Below are 19601 nucleotides of genomic sequence, written 5' to 3'. Positions count from 1 at the left end.
ATTTTTTTTTTTTTTTGCAGTACGCGGGCCTCTTACTGTTGTGGCCTCTCCCATTGAGGAGCACAGGCTCCGGACGCGCAGGCTCAGCGGCCATGGCTCACGGGCCTAGCCGCTCCACGGCATGTGGGATCTTCCCGGACTGGGGCACAAACCCGTGTCCCCTGCATCAGCAGGCGGACTCTCAACCACTGCGCCACCAGGGAAGCCCCCTCAGTTACTATATTAAACTGCCCAAAATTCACCTTCATGCCTCCTCCCACTCCCCAGGTATAGTGAGGCTTTTAAGCTCCCCTCATAGCACTTTGTATGGTATATATCCAATAGCATGTACTTGAGTGGGCTCTGATTCTTGGTGTTCACATGTTTCTTCCATCAGACAGGGAACTTTTTTTTTTCTTTCTAGAATCCTCAGCACCTCATAGGTGCTGAATGAATATATTATTAAAGGTGCTTAGGGAAAGCCATCATAAATGAAGTTCACTTAATAATGTCACTTGCTGTGATAATCCCAAAATACCTATTTTTTTAAAAAAAATTATTTATTTTTATGTTTTGGCTGTGTTGGGTCTTCGCTGCTGCACACAGGCTTTCTCTAGTTGCGATGAGCCGGGGCTACTCTTCGTTGTGGTACATGGGCTTCTCATTGCGGTGGCTTCTCTTGTTGGAGAGCACGGGCTCTAGGCACGCGGGCTTCATTAGTTGCAGCACGTGGGCTCAGTAGTCGTGGCCTGCGGGTTCTAGAGCACAGGCTCACTAGTTGTGGTGCACGGGCTTAGTTGCTACGCAGCATGTGGGATCTTCCTGGACCAGAGCTTGAACCTGTGTCCCCTGCATTGGCAGGAGGATTCTTAACCACTGTGCCACAAGGGAAGCCCCCAAAATACCTCTCTAACAAGAATGCCAACCCCCTTCTAGACTTCAACTCTAGCAAAGTATTGAAAGAGAAACCCAGGGGGAGCAGGTGATCTGATTTGAGAGCTGAGAAACTTTAAGGAGCCTCTGGGGTGCAACAGAATGTTTACCCTGCCTGGTTCTAGAACTCTGTAGCTCAAGGACTCCTTCACAAATACTAACAGGGTACTAGTCCAGATTTTTTGAAAAAATCCAGTTATAGAAATGATTACATCTAAAATAATGTAAAGTATGGTTAGACTAGTTTTATCCTGCATTCTTGCTATTTAACAAATATCAGTTATAAAGTCTTCATGTGAAAACCCTAAGTTAAAAAACTATTAAAATAAAAAGTAAGATGAGACAGGTTTATGCAGAACTTTGTTTAAAAGGTACAGGGCAGAGGATAAGCTGATGTCTACAGTTGTGGTAGTAAACTGCAGTGTGACCCTGCCTTAGAGCGCACCCTTGTTTCCACAAATTCTGACTGGCTGGCTGAGATTCCTGATCCCCTTAGGCTCCCATCTAATTAACAGTAATAGTAACAGAGTGGTGGTGGTGGTAAGAGTTGCTGAGCAACTGCTATATGCTGACCCAGCAGTAGGCCAAGCACTAGTTCAACGTTAGTTCATTCCTCACAACAACCCTATGAAGGAAATTCTGTTCCCATCCTATTTTGCCAATGGCAAAAGGAGGCACAGGAGTTAAGTACCTACCCCACCCTGCCGGTTAAGTGGTAGAGAGTCAACACACAAACTCAGGTGGTCTAGCTCCAGAGCCCTTTATTTTATTTATTTATTTATTTTGCGGTACGCGGGCCTCTCACTGCTGTGGCCTCTCCTGTTGCGGAGCACAGGCTCCTGACGCACAGGCTCAGTGGCCACGGCCCACGGGCCCAGCCGCTCCGCGGCATGCAGGATTCTCCCGGACCGGGGCTCGAACCCATGTCCCCTGCATCGGCAGGCGGACCCTCAACCACTGCACCACCAGGGAAGCCCCAGAGCCCATGTTTTAACCACATATACTAATGCTTTTGCTGCCTCTGCTCTGACCCCATGGTATCTCATTTCCTCCCTCTACCCAATACTACTGCCATCACTGTCTCACAGGGGCTGCATGAGAATCTTTATCTCAGAGTCCGTTTCCCCTAGAACAAAACTAATGAAACTGAGATTTAAAACTAGCAAAGACTAAATAACAACTGGAAAGTATACTCATGACCACTGACTTCATGGTGAAGAGGTACTTGGTAGATAATGCCAGAACTGGATTTAATACATTACTATATAGTACACAAATCATCCAAATTAACACCAGTGAAAATGTTTTAAAAGAAAAGCTGGTTACAAAAGAACAAATACTGTATGACTCCATTTAAATGAGGTACACAGAACAGACAAATTTACAGAGACAGAAAGTAGATTAGTGGTTACCAGGGGCTGGGGGAAGGAGAAATGAGGAGTTATTGTTCAATGGGTTACAGAGTTTTAGTCTGGGATGATATTAAAAAAATAAAATGAAAAATTCTGGAGACAGATGGTGGTGATGATTGCACAACAATGTAAATGTACTTAATGCCACTGAACTGTGCGGTTAAAATGGTAAATCTTATATGATTTATATTTTTCAAAATTGGGAAAAGGCTGGCTCTACCAAAATAACTTGGAATACATTTAAAAAATAATACACATGAGAAAATAAGTAGTTTCTTCAACTTTGAAAGAAAAGAAGCAAAGTTGCTTGCCTCCCGTCCTCTCTTTTTTATGCTTATATGGGCTGGCAATTAAAACACCAGCTATTGCTGTTCAAAAGCATATCAAAGGGGTTTCCTTGGTGGCGCAGTGGTTGAGAGTCCGCCTGCCGATGCAGGGGACGCGGGTTCATGCCCCGGTCCGGGAAGATCCCACATGCCGCGGAGCAGCTGGGCCCGTGAGCCATGGCCACTGAGCCTGCGCGTCCGGAGCCTGTGCTCCACAAAGGGAGAGGCCACAACAGTGAGAGGCCCGCATGCCGCAAAAAAAAAAAAAAAAAGCATATCAAAGGCCAATGCATAAAAATTTAAACCCTTAATCATCTGCATAAGACATCATTTGCTTAGCAAACCCATTATAATGCAAATGTTTCAAAACAATAGCCTCATTTCTCAAAAAGCACTTGGCTTTAAAATTAGAATGTGATATCAAAATTTATAGCAATACTTCTAAGGATTTGCTCTGGTAAAATCATCATAACATATGGGGCTGAGACAATGTATGCCTCTTCATTTTCCTGTTTGGTCAAAGGCAATTATACAAAATTATTTTTTAAACTTAAAAAGATTTATTATATTAGTATGTCACAATTAGCAATAATCTAGATAATTAAGGTAATTTATTTCTTTTTAATCATAATACTGAAACTACTCACATCTATATTAGTCAGCTAGGTAAAACAGGGATAATATCTGGGGCAAGAAAAAGGCTGAAGAGTAAGAAAATACACACTAAGTAGAGGAAGGAATCAGAGATCTTATGTTTAATTTTGAAGCCTACCACTTTGACTTCGGATTTTATTATAAGATTGGTTAAAAGAGCCGTTTTAGGGAGCAAATATAAGTATCTATTGCTACATAAATCTATTAGGTTCTACATTTGACAGTGAGAATCTGGTAAGTGAAAGTGAATAGCAAGGGCACTACATTAAACAAATCCAGTTCCTGAGTTTAAGAAAGCGAGAGCTGGAAAATCAAGGGAAATCTGTACACAGTGTGATAACACCTCACTGTTCCTCACCAAACACAGTGGCAGATGGGCAACACTTTGGGTTAGAGTATCTACTTTTCTTTCCTTTCTTAAATTATAGTTGCTGTACAGAGTATGTACTTTTCTGATTCAAATGCTCCCTACTTAATGGGACTTCATAAGCCTTCAAGTGTTCCATTACTTATGCAGGAAAAATTGTGCATGTTTAAATAATGGAATCAGAAAAAAAGAAAACAAAACACAAGCCTGATTTGATAAAATAGGAAATCAAGATGAGAAAAATTGCCTCGCAGATTAACATTTTCCAAATTCAAATGCAATGATCATTTCTTAGACCATTGGATAATCTATCTTACGCTCTTTGATGGTAGCCTTACTGTTGTCCTAAGAGAAATATGCCACTTCTACAAGAGTCCCCATGTATTCTATTCTCTGGTGAACAGGGATTCTGCAGTCCTGCTTAGACCACTGACATAACATCTCCAGTCATAGGGACGTTACACCAGAGGGCTGAAAATCCATAAAATCCATATAAAGTGACAAGAGGTCAACATTTTATAGACTAGGGGAAAAAACAACATCTACATTTAAAAACGTAATGAATACTTATTTGTTACTCTTCTCCATGAGGTTAATATGGAAACAACTTAAGGAAAAATAAACAAGTAACAGTCAGAGATGCACAAGGTTACCACAGACTGAGCAGAGGAAATGCAACAAATATTGTACACTGTAAAAAGGACAAGAAACATAAGGTGAATGGCTCACCTCTTCTGTCCTTGGAGTCAGAATTACCTGTGTAATAAGTAAAAAAAATAGAAACACTCACTCAGATTAAAAACAAACATTATTATTCAATCTAATGTAAAACAAAATAAGCTCTAGGAATATGGATACTTTTCCCTTTGTATATGCTGGAGCTACAATGAGGCACCCTCCAACAACTGGGAAATAAGACTGCACAGATTCACTAAACTTTTATCGATGGTTTGTCCTTCTCCCTGAGTACAAAAACAATGCAGCGTCAACATTCATAAAAAATACAAGAATGCCAAGAGAAATATAAACACAATAGTACTTGAGGTCTTTATGTCTTTTTAAGCCATTAAAATGCAACAGGGCAAAATTTTAGTTAAAAATATAAAAGACCTTAAATGATAATAGATAATAAAATCTAAATGGCATAGACCAAACTCTGTATACTAACAGAGAAAACCTTTTCAAAGGCTTATGAAATATCCACAAGCCCCTATAAATTCCTCGTAGTAGAAATAGTACAGACAATATTCTTTTATCATGATGCAATAAAACTAGAAATTAACAAAGTAAGAAAACACTTGAAAATTAAAATCAAAACCGAACTGCAAAATGCCTAAACAAATAACAAATCACACTTGTGGCAGAATCTACTGACACTCCCCCAATATCAGTCTCTTCCTCTTCTTGCCTTTAGTACAGAACATCCCCCACTTTTAGCTGAGCACAAACCTGTCCATTTAGAGACTACATTTCTGAGACTCTAGGTGTAATCATATGAAGAATTCCAGTCAATGGGATGTGAACAAAACCAATGAGAGTAACTTCTGGGTCACACCCTTTGGAAAAGAAATTGTTTGTAACTATTTCCTCTGTTGCTCCTTCCCGGGGGCTGGAACCAGAACCCAGTGATGAGAGCCATCTCTTGACCAAGCAGATGAGGGCAACTGTCAGGATGCCAGAGGCACAAGAAAAAAGGAATTTGGTCTCTGATGAGGTAAAGCCCCCCTGTCTACTTCTGGAATGTGAAAGGGGAGAGAAAGACACATCTGTGTCTTAAGTGACTTAAGTGGTCAATGAATTTCGGTATATCTTTGTCAGAGTAGCTTAGACCACTCCCTAACTAATATAACTACCTACAGGAACACTTATAGGATACGCCTAAAGCTGTGCTTATAAAAAATTCATAGCATTAAATACATATTAATTAAGAATAAAAATAAGCAAATGAAGCATTCAATCCAGGAAGACAGAAAAAGCACAAAATAAATCTAAGAAAAGCAGAAAAAATAAGAATAAAAGAAATTAATGAAATAAAAAACTGAAAAATGACAGAACTAATAAATATACAATAGCAGGTTCTTTAGAAGAAAAAAGCAACAAACCATGAAATAGATAAATGGTTAGTCAACCTAAACAGGAAAAAGGACTTAAATATATAAAATAAGAAATAGTCACAGCTATGTAAGAAATTAACCCTAAGGGATGACTTTTCCTCAAATCTATTTGAATAATTTTGAAAATCTAAATGAAATGCAAAATTTTCTAGGTATACTTCAATTCTTTCTATGAAGCAAAACAAAACACTGACAAACAAAACTTATCAAAAATAGCATACATACAAAGGAAACACATATACCAATCTCATTTAGAAATAACTTACAGGGAGTTCCCTGGTGGTACAGTGGATAAGAATCCACCTGCCAATGCAGGGGACACAGGTTCGATCCCTGGTTCGGGAAGATCCTGCATGACGTGGAGCAACTAAGCCCGCGCGCCACAACTACTGAGCCTGCACTCTATAGCCCACATGCCACAACTACTGAAGCTCGCACACCTAGAGCCTGTGCTCTGCATCAAGAGAAGCCGCCACGAGGAGAAGCCCGTGCATCGCAACGAAGAGGAGCCCCTGCTCTCCATAACTAGAGAAAGCCCAAGTACAGCAACAAAGACCCAACGCAGCCAAAAATAAATTAAAAATTAAATCTTTAACAAAAAAAGAAACAACTCAGAAATATCAATGAAAAAATTCGAAATAAAATAATATCAAATAAATTGCAACAGTTATTCAAGAAAAATACAAGACCAAGTGGAGCTATTTTTGCTGGAATGTAAATAGTTCAAAATTAGAAAATCAATTAATATGATTCACTGAAGCATATGATAAAAAAAAGAAAAAGACCCATACATATCTTGCTCAATGATGCTCAGCTGGCAACTGGCAAAATTTAACACTGCTTCTTGACATAAATACTCTTTAAAACAGGAATGAGTCAATAAATCCTGAACACAATAAATATGTTTATCTCAACGCAAAAGTCAACACCATGTTTAATGAAAAACGACTGAGATCATCCTCCTTAGAATCAAGTACAAAACAAGGCTATCTACTTTTACTATTATTTCCTAACTTTGTTCTAGAGGTATTCACCAATTCATTTAAACAGAAGGGAAGAGATCTAAATATTTGGAAATTTAAAAAGAGATATTTCAGGCTTCCTTGGTGGCACAGTGGTTGAGAGTCCGCCTGCCGATGCAGGGGACGTGGGTTCGTGCCCTGGTCCGGGAAGATTCCACATGCCGCGGAGCGGCTGGGCCTGTGAGCCATGGCCACTGACCCTGTGCATCCGGAGCCTGTGCTCCGCGGCGGGAGAGGCCACAACAGTGAGAGGCCTGTGTACCGCAAAAGAAAAAAAAAAAAAAAAAAAATAATAAAAAGAGATATTTGCAGATGAGATGATTTGAAAACTTATGATAATTGAAGAAAATTATGTCAAACACAAAGGAAATTAATTAAGATGATCAGTATAAAATATATTGTATGTACAAAAATCAATGGTCTTATGTTGTACAGCTAAAACTAAAACAGTATTATATGTCAATTGTATCTCGATTTAAAAAAATAGGTTTCATAGCCCCAACAGCAACCAGTTAGAAGATACCATATTCCACCTATACTAACAAAAAACAAAACAAAAAGAAAAACCTTTGAAATATGTAGAAATAAGCTGAACAAAGCACGTGCAACACGAGCGGTGAAAATTTTAAAACACTTCCAAGAAATACAAAATAAAAGACTTCAGCAAATGGAATATGCAGCATTCTTGGATAGGAAGAATTAAAAATATCAATTGTCCCTGTTAATCTATAAACTTAACATGATCTATAAAAACTTTTTTCCAGCTATACAAGTTGATTATAACACTTACGGAGAAAAACAATCAAGAAATGCTAGCAAAATTCTGAAAAATAAGATTAACAAGGGATAACTCATCTTATCAAACATTAAGTATTTTATAAAGTTACAGTCATTAAAACAGTGGGGGGACTTCCCTGGTGGCACAGTGGTTAAGAATCCACCTGCCAATGCAGGGGACACGGGTTCGATCCCTCGTCCAGGAAGATCCCCCCCATGCCACGGAGCAACTAAGCCCATGCGCCACAACTACTGAGCCTGCGCCCTAAAGCCCACGAGCCACAACTACTAAAGCCCGTGCGCCTACAGCCCATGCTCTGCAACAAGAGAAACCCCCGCAATGAAAAGCCCTTGCAGCACAATGAAGAGTAGGCCCTGCTCACAGCAACTAAAGAAAGCCCGCACGCAGCAACGAAGACCCAATGCAGCCCAAAATAAATAAATAGATTGATTAATTGAAAAGAAAAACCAACCTTAACATTGGCTAATAGGGCAGACTGGATAAATACATCAAGGTAAAGCCATACAATGAGATAGCCCCTTACTATAATATAGAAAAAGTATGATAGGCTAACTGAAAAAAGTAATGTGTAGAAATGTACACAGTACATTTATTATCTGTGTTATAAATGGAAGAAAAAAGGTATGTATGTGTGTGTGTGTATATATATATATACACACACACACACTTGCTATTTTAGAAAAGTGAAAAAAAAACTCAAAGCAAAGGTCAATAGAAAAGAAAAATTAAGATTAAAGAATTAATTCAGGATATGTCCAACATCCAAATAATAAGGATTTTAGACAAACAGAACAGAGAAAATGGAAGAGGGAAGAACATTTTTGAACAAATACAAGAAAAATTTCCAGAACTGAAGGACGAAAGCTCCAAAGCTCCTATCCCAAAATAATTAATGAAAGAAAAAGACACACATCAAGACCCATTACTATGAAATTTCAGGGCACCAATGTTGAAGAGAAGATCTTTAAAGACACACAAACAATTAGGAATCAGGATAGCAGTAGAATTCTCCAAGCCTGGGAATTAGAAGTCAGTTAGGACAATGCTTTAAAAATTCCAGGGAAAAAAAATATGTCCTCAAATTCTATACATACCCCTAAAGATATTTTTAGACATGTAATTCCTCATGCAATTTACCTCCCATGGACCCCTTTCTCAGGAAGCTACTGGAGGATACGTTCTATCAAGTGATGGGGTAATCCATGAAAGAAGACAATATGGAAGCCAGGAAGCAGCAAAGGAAATTCCCAGAATGATAGAGAAGGGAAATCCCAGGCTGACATTTGAGTAGCAGCCCTAGTGATCAGAAAAAACCTAGGCTTCAATACGACAATGACAATGGAGGACTCAGGAGGACGATCTCTAGGTAAAAAAGAAATAAACAGATTATCTAATAGGTCTGACTTTGTGGAAAACTAACCGTATTACAAACCTATGGAAAGTTTGGGAAGAAGCGGCTTCCAATAGCAAAAAAAAAAAGGTAATTATGAAATCCAGAAAAAAGTTGTTCAAGAAAGAGAAAATAATCACATCACAGCTCAGCATGGAATAGTATTATATAGTCATAGTAATATAAAACATCAAATACTGATTTTACCAAAAGTTATGATGTAACAATTATGGGAGGATTGATAAAATGGTGGTGACACGGCAGATGTGGGGTTTCAGGCTGTAACACCTGATGTACCATAAAGTTTTCCTTCTACTGATCTTGAATAAGAGCCACCAGTGAAAGGCAGTCTCAGCCTCCTCTGAGACATGAAATGTTTTAACTGTATAGTAACTGGTTTCTCAGCTATGGCATAATTTGGACCTACAGCAGATTATAGAAAACTCGGTTCCCTAACAGCAGTGTGGAGAGACCACAGAAGTGAGAAATAGGTCTTACTTGCTACTTGACAGCCTTCAGATCTAAGGCAAATTATTTAACCTCTAAGGTCTTACGTCAAGCAACTACTAAAAAGAGGTAATTACTCCTGGTCATCTCACAGAATTGTTAAATGAAAGACAGTACAGAAGAACATAGGCCGTGAAGACAGTCAGTGACAGTCTCACCTTTTCCATTTACTACTTCAGCTTGTATAAGTTATTTTGCTTTTCCTCTCTAAGCAATGGCCATAATTTACAGAAAGAAATAAATTTTTACACCATTACTCAGTATGTGTTTTGTTTTTTTGAAACAAAAGTTTTACAAAATAATATATGTAACATGAAAAGAATAAAAATGGAAGAGGACCATCCACACACACACAAATTTGTGGTGGCTCACTAAACTGATTTCAAGAATCGGTCATGACCTGTGCTTTGAAAAACACTGTAAAACTCCTTCACCTATAAAACATAAAATAGAACCTACTTAATAGGATCCATAGGATACTTTACAGGAATTACTTCTATAAAACTCGTAGTACGATGCCTAACACTTAAAATTAGTGCTTACCATACGTAGGCCCCATTATAAATATTTTACCCATATTAACTTGTTTAATCCTAACAGCTCCTTTATGAAGTAAGTACTATCATCATCATTCATTCTTATATACTGATGAAGAAACTGAGGTAAAGTGGTTAAATAGACTTGCCTATTCTCACACAGCTAGTGTATGGCAGAGTTAGGATTCAAAATCAAGTAGTGTGGCTCAGCAGATTGTGCTCTTAACCGCAAATGCTGCATAACCTTTATAGTAGAACATATGGGATTAAAGCTGGCAGGTGCAGGGTCTGAGTTGTAAGGTCTAGCTAAAAGATGTCATCAGCAAATGAGATTCAATTCAGTAAATATGCCCCCCAGGAGCCATATGTGATTCCATATGGGGCACTGACCTTCTAACAAGGAAAAAATATGAGCCAAGGGGATAAGACCAAAGAGTAACAGTGATTTTTGCTAGAAAAGGAATGACAATTATATAGCTGTCGGGGAACAATTATTTCCTTTACTACTCACAGAAGCCCTTAGAGGAACCCCCTCCAGTCCTCGGAAATTTGCCCTACCCCACCTGGTCTCAGATTTAGGTCTCTGATTCTATCTTCAAAGCCACTTCCACTTCAACCAGTGATTGATCCAAGAAGAGAAGTGGGCTGGGCTGAGGCCCTGAACAAACTGGCAGTGTAACTTAACTGTTTCCCTGAATTCTTCTTCCTAACTCTACTCCGGGCCACAGGCCTTCCACTCTTATCTAATTGTTATAGACACCCAGACCCCTTCTCCTTCCCATGGTCTCCATGGATTCCTTCCTTTTCAAAGCTAATACTATTACTCAGTTTCACTATCCTTTCATCTTCAGTCTCTCACATCATTAATTAGCTCTCCTCTTTCTCTTATATTTTCAATCTTCTTCTCTACCATTAAACATGATTAAGTCTCCCCAGTCTAACCAGGATCCCATGCAAAGCAGGATAACCTCCAGAATCTCTCTTCTTACCTCCTTTTTATTTTGGCCACACGGCACGCAGGATCTCAGTTCCCTGACCAGGTATTGAACCTGGGGCCCCTGCATTGGAAGTGCAGAGTCTTAACCACTGGACCACAGGGGAAGTCCCCTATCTTCTTTCCTCTTAACTATGTTAACCAGATATTCCTGAGAATCCCCTGTATCTAGGTTTCATTACTTTGTGCTTGGGCGATTTTACTTATTTCAAGAAATTTTATTGCTAGAAAACACAAACAAAAAAAATAAAAGGGTGAACAAACTCAAAGAGGAAAAGAAAGAACAAATAGAAACCACCTCTAGTACCTGAAGGAGGAAAGGTTTCTGGAGTGGTTGCTGCAGTGCTGGCATTTCCCTCCCAAGGTTCTGTTCTGGTATCTGTGAACTGGTTATCTGGAAGCCATGTTCCATTTGGTGAAACTGCAGTGACTACAGAATTGGTGCTTACTGTTCTTGTGGTCCCATTGTCAGAGTCTGAAGAATTGACAGTGGTTACATAGGTGGGTCCCAGAGTTAGGCTTGGGCTGGATGTTGGTGCCAAGGAAGGAGAAGTTACTGAAGAAGTAGGATTTGAAGTTTTGGTCTCTTCTTTAAGTGATTCTGCTGTAGATGCTTTAATAGATGTTGTAACGCCTACTGAAGGTGAAACTACAAACACACAAAAAGCAAGAAAACATCACACAAAGAATTTGAGAGCTCAACAGGTATGAGGCACAAAGCAGCAAGCCCTTACTACACTCTCAAACACTTGGAGACCAATGAGCAGATACATACACACACACACACACACACACACACACACACACACACACTCACCCTCTTTTATTTTATTATCTTTTAAAAAAATTGAAGTATAATTGATAATGTTCTGTCAATCTCTGCTGTATAGCAAAGTGACTCAGTTACACATATATATACATTCTTTTTTAATATTCTTTTCCATTATCGTTTGTTCCAGGAGATTGGATATAGTTCCTTGTGCTATATAGTAGGACCCTGTTCTTTATCCATTCTAAATGTAATAGTTTGCATCTACCAACCCCAAACTCCCAGTCCCTCCCTCTCCCTCCCCCTCTCCCGCTTGGAACAACAAGTCTGTCCTCTATGTCTGTGACTCTATTTCTGTTTCGTAGATAGGTCCATTTGTGCCATATTTTAGATTCCACATATAAGTGGTATCATATGGGATCTTTCTTACTTCACTTAGTATGATAATCTCTAGTTGTATCCAAGTAGCTACAAATGGCATTATTTCGTTCCTTTTTTTCCCATTCTTTTTTATGGCTGAGTAGTAGTCCATTGTATATATGTACCACATCTTTATCTGTTGATCGACATTTAGGTTGTTTCCATGTTTTGGCTATTGTGAACAGTGCGGCTATGAACATAGGGGTGCATGTATCTTTTTGAATTACAGTTTTCTCTGGGTATATGCCAAGCAGCACATACTCTTCTTTTAATGCTGAATCCTTCCCTCACTTCCAAAGGATTACTGTCTAATGGAGGGAGAAACGGGATTCTTTACTTAGTTCCTCAGAATCAATATATGAGTCTTAAATAGCAACCGTTTTCTTTTCTTTTTTTTAACTTTTCAGGAATGAATACATAATCTCTTTATTTAAAGTAGTATATGGTATATAGAACAATGCTGAGCATAGCATACACTATAACCCAGAGATGTGCAAAGACATTTTACTATCACTTTTAAGTACAACTTTAATATTTTTTCTTTCTTCAGTATCACCGAGGCCTTCAAATTAGGGTCATTAAACATAAAACCAAAATTCTATTCCTAATACCAGTCTTATCAAATGGCACTTTACCTATGGTAGTGTTGTTGGCACCAACATGTATCAGACCACTGCCAAGCAGAACAAGAAGGAACCAGGAATCCATGTTGACCTGGAAAATAGAGAGCCATTTTAGATAAGGTCCCGTTATACTGTAACTATGTCCAAACTATTCACCAAAGGAGTATATTGGGCAAACTCTTCCTAGCTATTAAAGTGCACACACAGGACCAATGATCTTTTGCGAGTCTGGTACGCACAATTCCCCAGGAATCCAGCTACTTAATTGAATCTTTACACAACTATAAGTAAGAGCAGTGGTTCTCCACCTTGGCTGTACTTTAGAATCACTCAAAGAACTTAACAACAACAACAACAAATCCCTGCGCCAGACTACATCTCTGGGGGTGAGAGGCAGGTAGCAATCCGTTTAAAAGCTTCCCAGTTAATTGCTATGTGCAGCTTTAGTGTCTTCAGAATGAGAAGTATGGAGAAGGTAGGTTGACTGCATGAATGTACTGCCCTCCAAAGCAGACGTTATACAGCTGTTCTCAACCTTTTATTTCACTTCAAACCATATCAGAGGGCTATGGCACATTCCCATTGGTAGTAGTGGCTCATTCATCCATTCAGATGTCTATGCCCTATACTAAGCTAGGTACTAGGGAAACAACTAGGGAGCAATACCCTCAGAGGTCCCATTTTCATGAGACTCACAGCCTAGAGGTAATTTAATATGGTAGTGACTCTCCAAGGGAATCAGCACATGCCTCTCCATGGGGCACATGACAATCTCTGAGGAAGCGTGAAGAAATGCAGGTGGTTTATGCACATCCCAGGAGTTTGCCTCTGGTACCAATAACCATGCCTAGCAGGGAATTGGGTTCAGCCAGTGGCCTTCCCAAGGTACAGCCATACAAGATTTGACCAGTTCCCCTCCTCCCCCCGATCATTATCCAAAATTGGGAAAGCATACAATTCCCTCCATAAGGGTTAGAAAACAGATTGGAAGGCTGATTATTATGTATGTATCCATGTCTATTTTTGATAAACCAATAGGACATGGTTTTAGGAAAAATAACAATGTATTTGCGGGGAGGGGGTGAGACCATCACTGCATTCCATATATCAAAATAAGATCCAGATGGGCTGAAAAATTAAATGCTTACAAACACATTTTAAGAGGGACTAAATGCAAATGTGAGTGCAGAGTGAGGAAGGATTTTCTAAACATAAATGCATTGTAAGAAATCACAAAGGAATAAATCACAAAGGTAAAAATGGAATATCTGACAATAGAAAAAAATAAAAGCTACAAAATATAAAAGAAATCAATCATAAACAATGTTCATGGATAGGAGGACTCAATATTGTCAAGACGTCGGTTCTTCCCAACTTGGTTTACAGATTCAGTGCAATCTCAATCAAAATCCTACCAAGCTATTTTGTGGATATCAAGAACTGGTTAAGTTTATATAGAGATGCAAAAGACTGAGAATAGGTAGCTCAATACTGAAGCAAAGTTGGAGGATTACTGTAAAAGCAAATAGTAATATAAAAAAGCAAATAGTAATCAAGGCAGTGTGGTATTGGTGAAAGAACAGACAAATAGACCAATGGAACATGAGAGAGAACCCAGATACAGACCCACATAAATATAGTCAATGGATCTTTTACAAAGGAGCAAAGGCAATACAATGGAGCAAAGATAGTCTTTTCAAACAATGGTGCTGGAATAGCTCGGCATACATATACAAAAAAAAGAAAGAAAAAAAATCTAGACACAGACCTATACCCTTCACAAAAATTAACTCAAAATGAATCACAGACCTAGATGTAAATGCAAAAGACTCCTGGAAGATAACATAGGAGAAAATCTACATGACCTTGGGTTTAGCAATGACTTTTAAGATACAACACCAAAGGCAGAGCCATAAAAAAATAATAAGCTGTACTTCATCAAAATTAAAAACTTCTGCTCTACAAAAGACAATGTCAAGAGAATGAGAAGACAAGCCACAGACTGCGAGAAAATATTTGCCAAACACACATCAGGTAAAGGACTGCTATCCAAAATCAAGAACTCTTAAAACTCAACAATAAAAAAACTATCAACCCAATTAAAAAATAGACCTGAACAGACACCTCACCAAAGAAGATACACAAATGGCAAAAAAGCATATGAAAAGATGTTCAGCAACATATGTCATTAGGGAATTGCAAATTAAAACAATGAGACACCACTACACACCTATCAGAATGCCCAAAATCCAAAACACTGACAACATCAAATCCCGGTGCTTCTGCAGAGCAGCATAAACTCTCATTCATTGTGGGAATTCAAAATGGTGTAGCCACTTTGGAAGGCAGTTTGGTGGTTTCTTACAAAACTAAACATATTCTTACCATATGACACAAGCAATTGTGCTCCTTGGTACTCAAAACAGAACTCAAACTACTGATGGTAATACCAATTAGCCTATAATAACAAACTCCTTTCCAGAAAGATTATGCAAGAATCTTAAAGGTGCCCACATTGTTTTCTGACCCATTTCCAAGGTTCTATTCTTGAGTATATGTAAATAATCTGAAACTCAGATTAAAATGATATGGAGCTATTCATTAAGTGGAAAAATACAAACAATCCAAATACCCAAAAATAGGGAAAATAGGGAAAAGTCAGTAGTATTACGCTGCTCTTCAAGACAATAATTGTTGCTACTCGATATGCTATATTCGAAGAATTTAAGAAAATGGAACAAGCCCATCATTTTTAAGCTTAAAAAACCCCGTCAGATCAAAACTGAATATAGGGACTTCCCTGGTGGTGCAGTGGTTAAGACTCCATGCTCCGAATGCAGGAGGCCTAGGTTTGATCCCTGGTCAGGGAACTAGATCTCACATGCATGCTGCAACTGAGTTCACACACCACAATTAAGGAGCCTGAGAGCTGCAACTAAGGAGCCTGAGAGCAGCAACTAAGGAGCCTGAGAGCTGCAACTAAGACCTGGCACAACCAAATAAATAATAATAAAATAAGTAAATAAATACTAAAAAAACTCTGAATATACCATTTGATCTCAACTAAATTTATGTATGTATATGAATGTATATGCATGAAAGTAAGCCTGGAAGGAAAAATCTATAAACATTTTAGCACAGCATTTTTGATTTTTATTTTCTTTATATTGTATTTTATTTCCAAGATTTTTCAAATAAGGAGCATGATATTTTTATAAATAAAAATAATCAATAAAAGTAAGTTAAAAAGAAAATAGATTTCACTACAAAGCATGAATATAAGAAGCAAAACTAAAGGAAGGAAACTGCAGAGGAAAGTGAAGTGAAAGAATTCAAGGAAAAGAACAAATGCATACTGGATGGCAAGTTGGAGAGGATTTGTATGCATAAACTAGGGAGTGAGAGGCATGTCAGAATTTAAGAAGAGCCATGTCAGTAACAAGGTAGATCCATGGACCACAACCAGGAAAACCATCGTAAAGGCCTCATTCTTCCCAGAGGATATAAAGACCCTCAGGTAAATTCCTGTGAGTTCTGACACCCTGACTAAACTGCAACCACACCTATGCTTAACTTTCCCTCCTCCAGTCTCCAAGTCTTTCATTCCAAGTATTCCAAAGCTGCAAAGTCAGGAAGTACAGTTGAGGTTTCCTCAGTCCTCTAGGATGCCATATACAAACCATTTTTCCTGGAGTCTGCTCTAATACGCCCTGTTCTTGAGGGCTTTTTTGCCTTATGATTTCCTGGCACTCATTTGTCACTGAAGACACTGCATTGTGGCTCACAGTTTTCTTCCCATTCCAAAGTCCTGATATTCTCCTGGAAGATTTTGTTTCAACATCTTTACAGATGACAGCCACAATTCACATCCAGACAAGTCTCTGAGTTCCCTGACTTCCTCACCTCCAATGACCTTATACCTCCACTCCACTGGGGCTTGTCATGACAATGGCTGCACTCTAGATTTTTTTTTTTTTTTTTTTTGCAGTATGAGGGCCTCTCACTGCTGTGGCCTCTCCCGTTGCAGAGCACAGGCTCCAGACGCACAGGCTCAGCAGCCATGGCTCACGGGCCCAGCCGCTCCGTGGCATGTGGGATCCTCCCAGACCGGGGCACGAACCCATGTCCCCTGCATCGGCAGGTGGACTCTCAACCACTGCGCCACCAGGGAAGCCCTGCACTCTAGATTTTGTCAGCACCAGGAAAAGCTCTCATACTGAATCTTACTTTCCCACTCTCCAACCATACTCCCTTACCCTTGCAGTTCACACTCTTGTCTACTATACCTGCACTTTGACCTCACCCAGGATTTCAGTCCCTTGAACCTCTAATTTTCTTTCCAATATCTCTGTTCTGTCTTATTTCCTTCTCTACTCAACCAAGAAAACTTGGTGTTAGCTCAATCACTACCTTGCTAATATCCTAAATTCTTTTGCTACGTTGTTCTTCTATTACACCTACATGGGGGAAATAGTCCCCAACCCTGAACTAATCCAACTGTCAGCCCTACACCTGGACTGCCAAATGTTCCTTAAGAAAATCAAACAACCCATAGGTTAAGATCACTGTTTCTGCCTCAGTGGAACTTTGAACACTTTCTGCGATCTTTCTATATTTCCCTACTCAGCTCTCTCTCTAATGCTCCAGTGATTTCAAAGAACCTCCTCTCCTCTCCAACCATCTCCTCTCACATCCTTGGCTGTTGGCCTTGCCTTCACTTCAGAGATAAGAGAAACTACTAGACTGGGATACCCTTACCTACCAGTCACCTTATTTACAAATTTCTTCCTTCTCTGCAATTCCTCCCAAGAATCTCAGTCCCTTAGGAACCTTGTCCTGTAGATCCTCTAACACCATCTCCTAGGTTTAACGCCCTTTCATAACAGCATTTAAACACAATTAAGAATTTCTCAAAGAAAAGAACTCCTTTTAATCTATATCAATCCTCCAGCTAGCATTCTCTCTACTCCACTTCACAGCCAAATTTCTAGAAAGAGTTGTCTCCATGGCAATCTGGCTTCTTTTTCCACCATTCCACTAAAACAGCTACCTCCATATTTTTAAAGAATGAGCTCTTTAAAAATATTTCCAACTCATTCACAAAGGTCTATTTTCCTCGATATATAAAGGACTCCTACAGATTAAGAGATGGCAAAAGAGTAAAAGAGACGAAACAGACAATTCACAGAAAACTGAACAGTTCTCTTAATAAGAAAAAATGCTTAAACTCACTCATGATCAAAGAAAGCCAAATTAAAGCCATACTGTGATATCATTTTTCACATGTCAGATAGGCAAATATAAAAAAACTTTAACAACACTGCGTTGGGGCAAGGGTTTGTGTAAACAAGTACTCTCATATGATCTGTAAATATTTATCAGAATTACAAAAGCACAAACACTTTGACACAATTCTACTTGAGAATTTTACAGATATACCCATACTTTTAAAGTGACCAATATACAGGTTATTCAATGAAACATAGTCTGCAATAGAAAGAGACTGAAAATAACCTAAATGTTTATCAGTGGGAGAGGGAGACGTGTTTAAATAAATTATGGCATATTCATAAAATGGAATACTATGCAGCTGTTAAACAAAATGAGGCTCTTTGGAGATCATTTTATTTCAGCACACAAGCCTTTTTTAAAAATTTTGAACCATCTTAAAAATAACTTTTGCGGGATTTCCCTGGTGGCGCAGTGGTTAAGAATCCGCCTGCCAGTGCAGGGGACATGGGTTCCATCCCTGGTCCGGGAAGATCCCACATGCCGCAGAGCAACTAAGCCCGTGTGTCACAACTACGGAGCCTGCACTCTAGAGCCTGCGAGCCACAACTACCGAGCCCACGTGCCACAACTACTGAAGCCCGTGCACCTAGAGAGCCCGTGCTCCGCAACAAGAGAAGCTACTGAAATGAGAAGCCCACACACTGCAACAAAGAGTAGCCCCCGCTCTCCGCAACTAGAGAAAGCCCGCATGCAGCAATGAAGACCCCACACAGCCAAAAAAACAATAATAATAACTTTTGCAAAAAACTCAAAATTCATGAGAGGAGGGACTTCCCTAGTGGTCTGGTGGTTAAGAATCCGCCTTCCAATGCAGGGGACGTGGGTTCCATCCCTGGTTGGGGAACTAAGATCCCACATGACGTGGGGTAACTAAGCCCATGCACTCCAACTACTAAGCCCGTGCACCACGACTAGAGAGCCCATGTACCACAACTACAGAGCCCACATGCTCTGTATCCTGCATGCCACAACTAGAGAGCCTGTGCACTGCAACTAGAGAGAAGCCTGTGCACCGCAACAAAGAGCCTGCATGACTCAACGAAAGATCCTGCATGCTGCAACTAAGACCCAATGCAGCCATAAATAAATAAATAAATAAATATATTTTTAAAAATTCACAAGAGGAAAAGCCCACTGGTATTTCTTTCTCCTTCGCCCATCCCCCTTTCTCTTCCTCTCTTCCCCACCCTTCTCTGTGTGTGTCTGTCTCTCTCTCTCTCTCTCTCTCTCACACACACACACACACACACACACACACACACACACACACACACACGACTTCTTTGTTGTTAAATCCCTCAACCTCTCTGTCACATCTGATTTATTGACATCCCATACTCTCCCAAATTTATCTCTTCCCCATACCTCTCTCTGAATTGAGGATTTTGAAAGCTGGTTCTATGACGAAGGCCTAGTCTTGACACAGATGAACAGGTAAATAGTTTGAATCTGAGGGAAATATGC

The 19601-nt window shown here is 39.4% G+C and overlaps 1 protein-coding gene across 5 annotated transcripts in view; it reads right to left on the bottom strand.

Moving 5' to 3' along the window:
* PTPRA (protein tyrosine phosphatase receptor type A) overlaps nucleotides 1-19601 on the bottom strand; it is a 185440-nt gene that overhangs the window by 58768 nt on the left and 107071 nt on the right. For 2 of the 5 annotated variants that reach the window (XM_027078747.1, XM_027078748.1), the window contains exons 2-4: nucleotides 12858-12936; nucleotides 11341-11682; nucleotides 4401-4427 (exon numbers count right to left, since the gene is read on the bottom strand). In XM_027078747.1, the coding sequence (XP_026934548.1) occupies nucleotides 4401-4427; nucleotides 11341-11682; nucleotides 12858-12930 (442 nt within the window). In that variant the 5' untranslated portion in view covers nucleotides 12931-12936. Of the gene's footprint in view, nucleotides 1-4400; nucleotides 4428-11340; nucleotides 11683-12857; nucleotides 12937-19601 lie in introns of those variants that run through there. The other 3 variants (XM_027078749.1, XM_027078750.1, XM_027078751.1) reach the window with 3 other exon arrangements.

Source organism: Aethalodelphis obliquidens, unplaced genomic scaffold, assembly GCF_003676395.1.
Source record: "Aethalodelphis obliquidens isolate GAN/ISIS:26980383/991018 unplaced genomic scaffold, ASM367639v1 scaffold42, whole genome shotgun sequence".
Classification (NCBI taxonomy): Eukaryota; Metazoa; Chordata; class Mammalia; order Artiodactyla; family Delphinidae; genus Aethalodelphis; species Aethalodelphis obliquidens.
The sequence above is the reverse complement of the archived record's forward strand: the minus strand, read 5'-3'. Positions and strand labels throughout refer to the sequence as shown.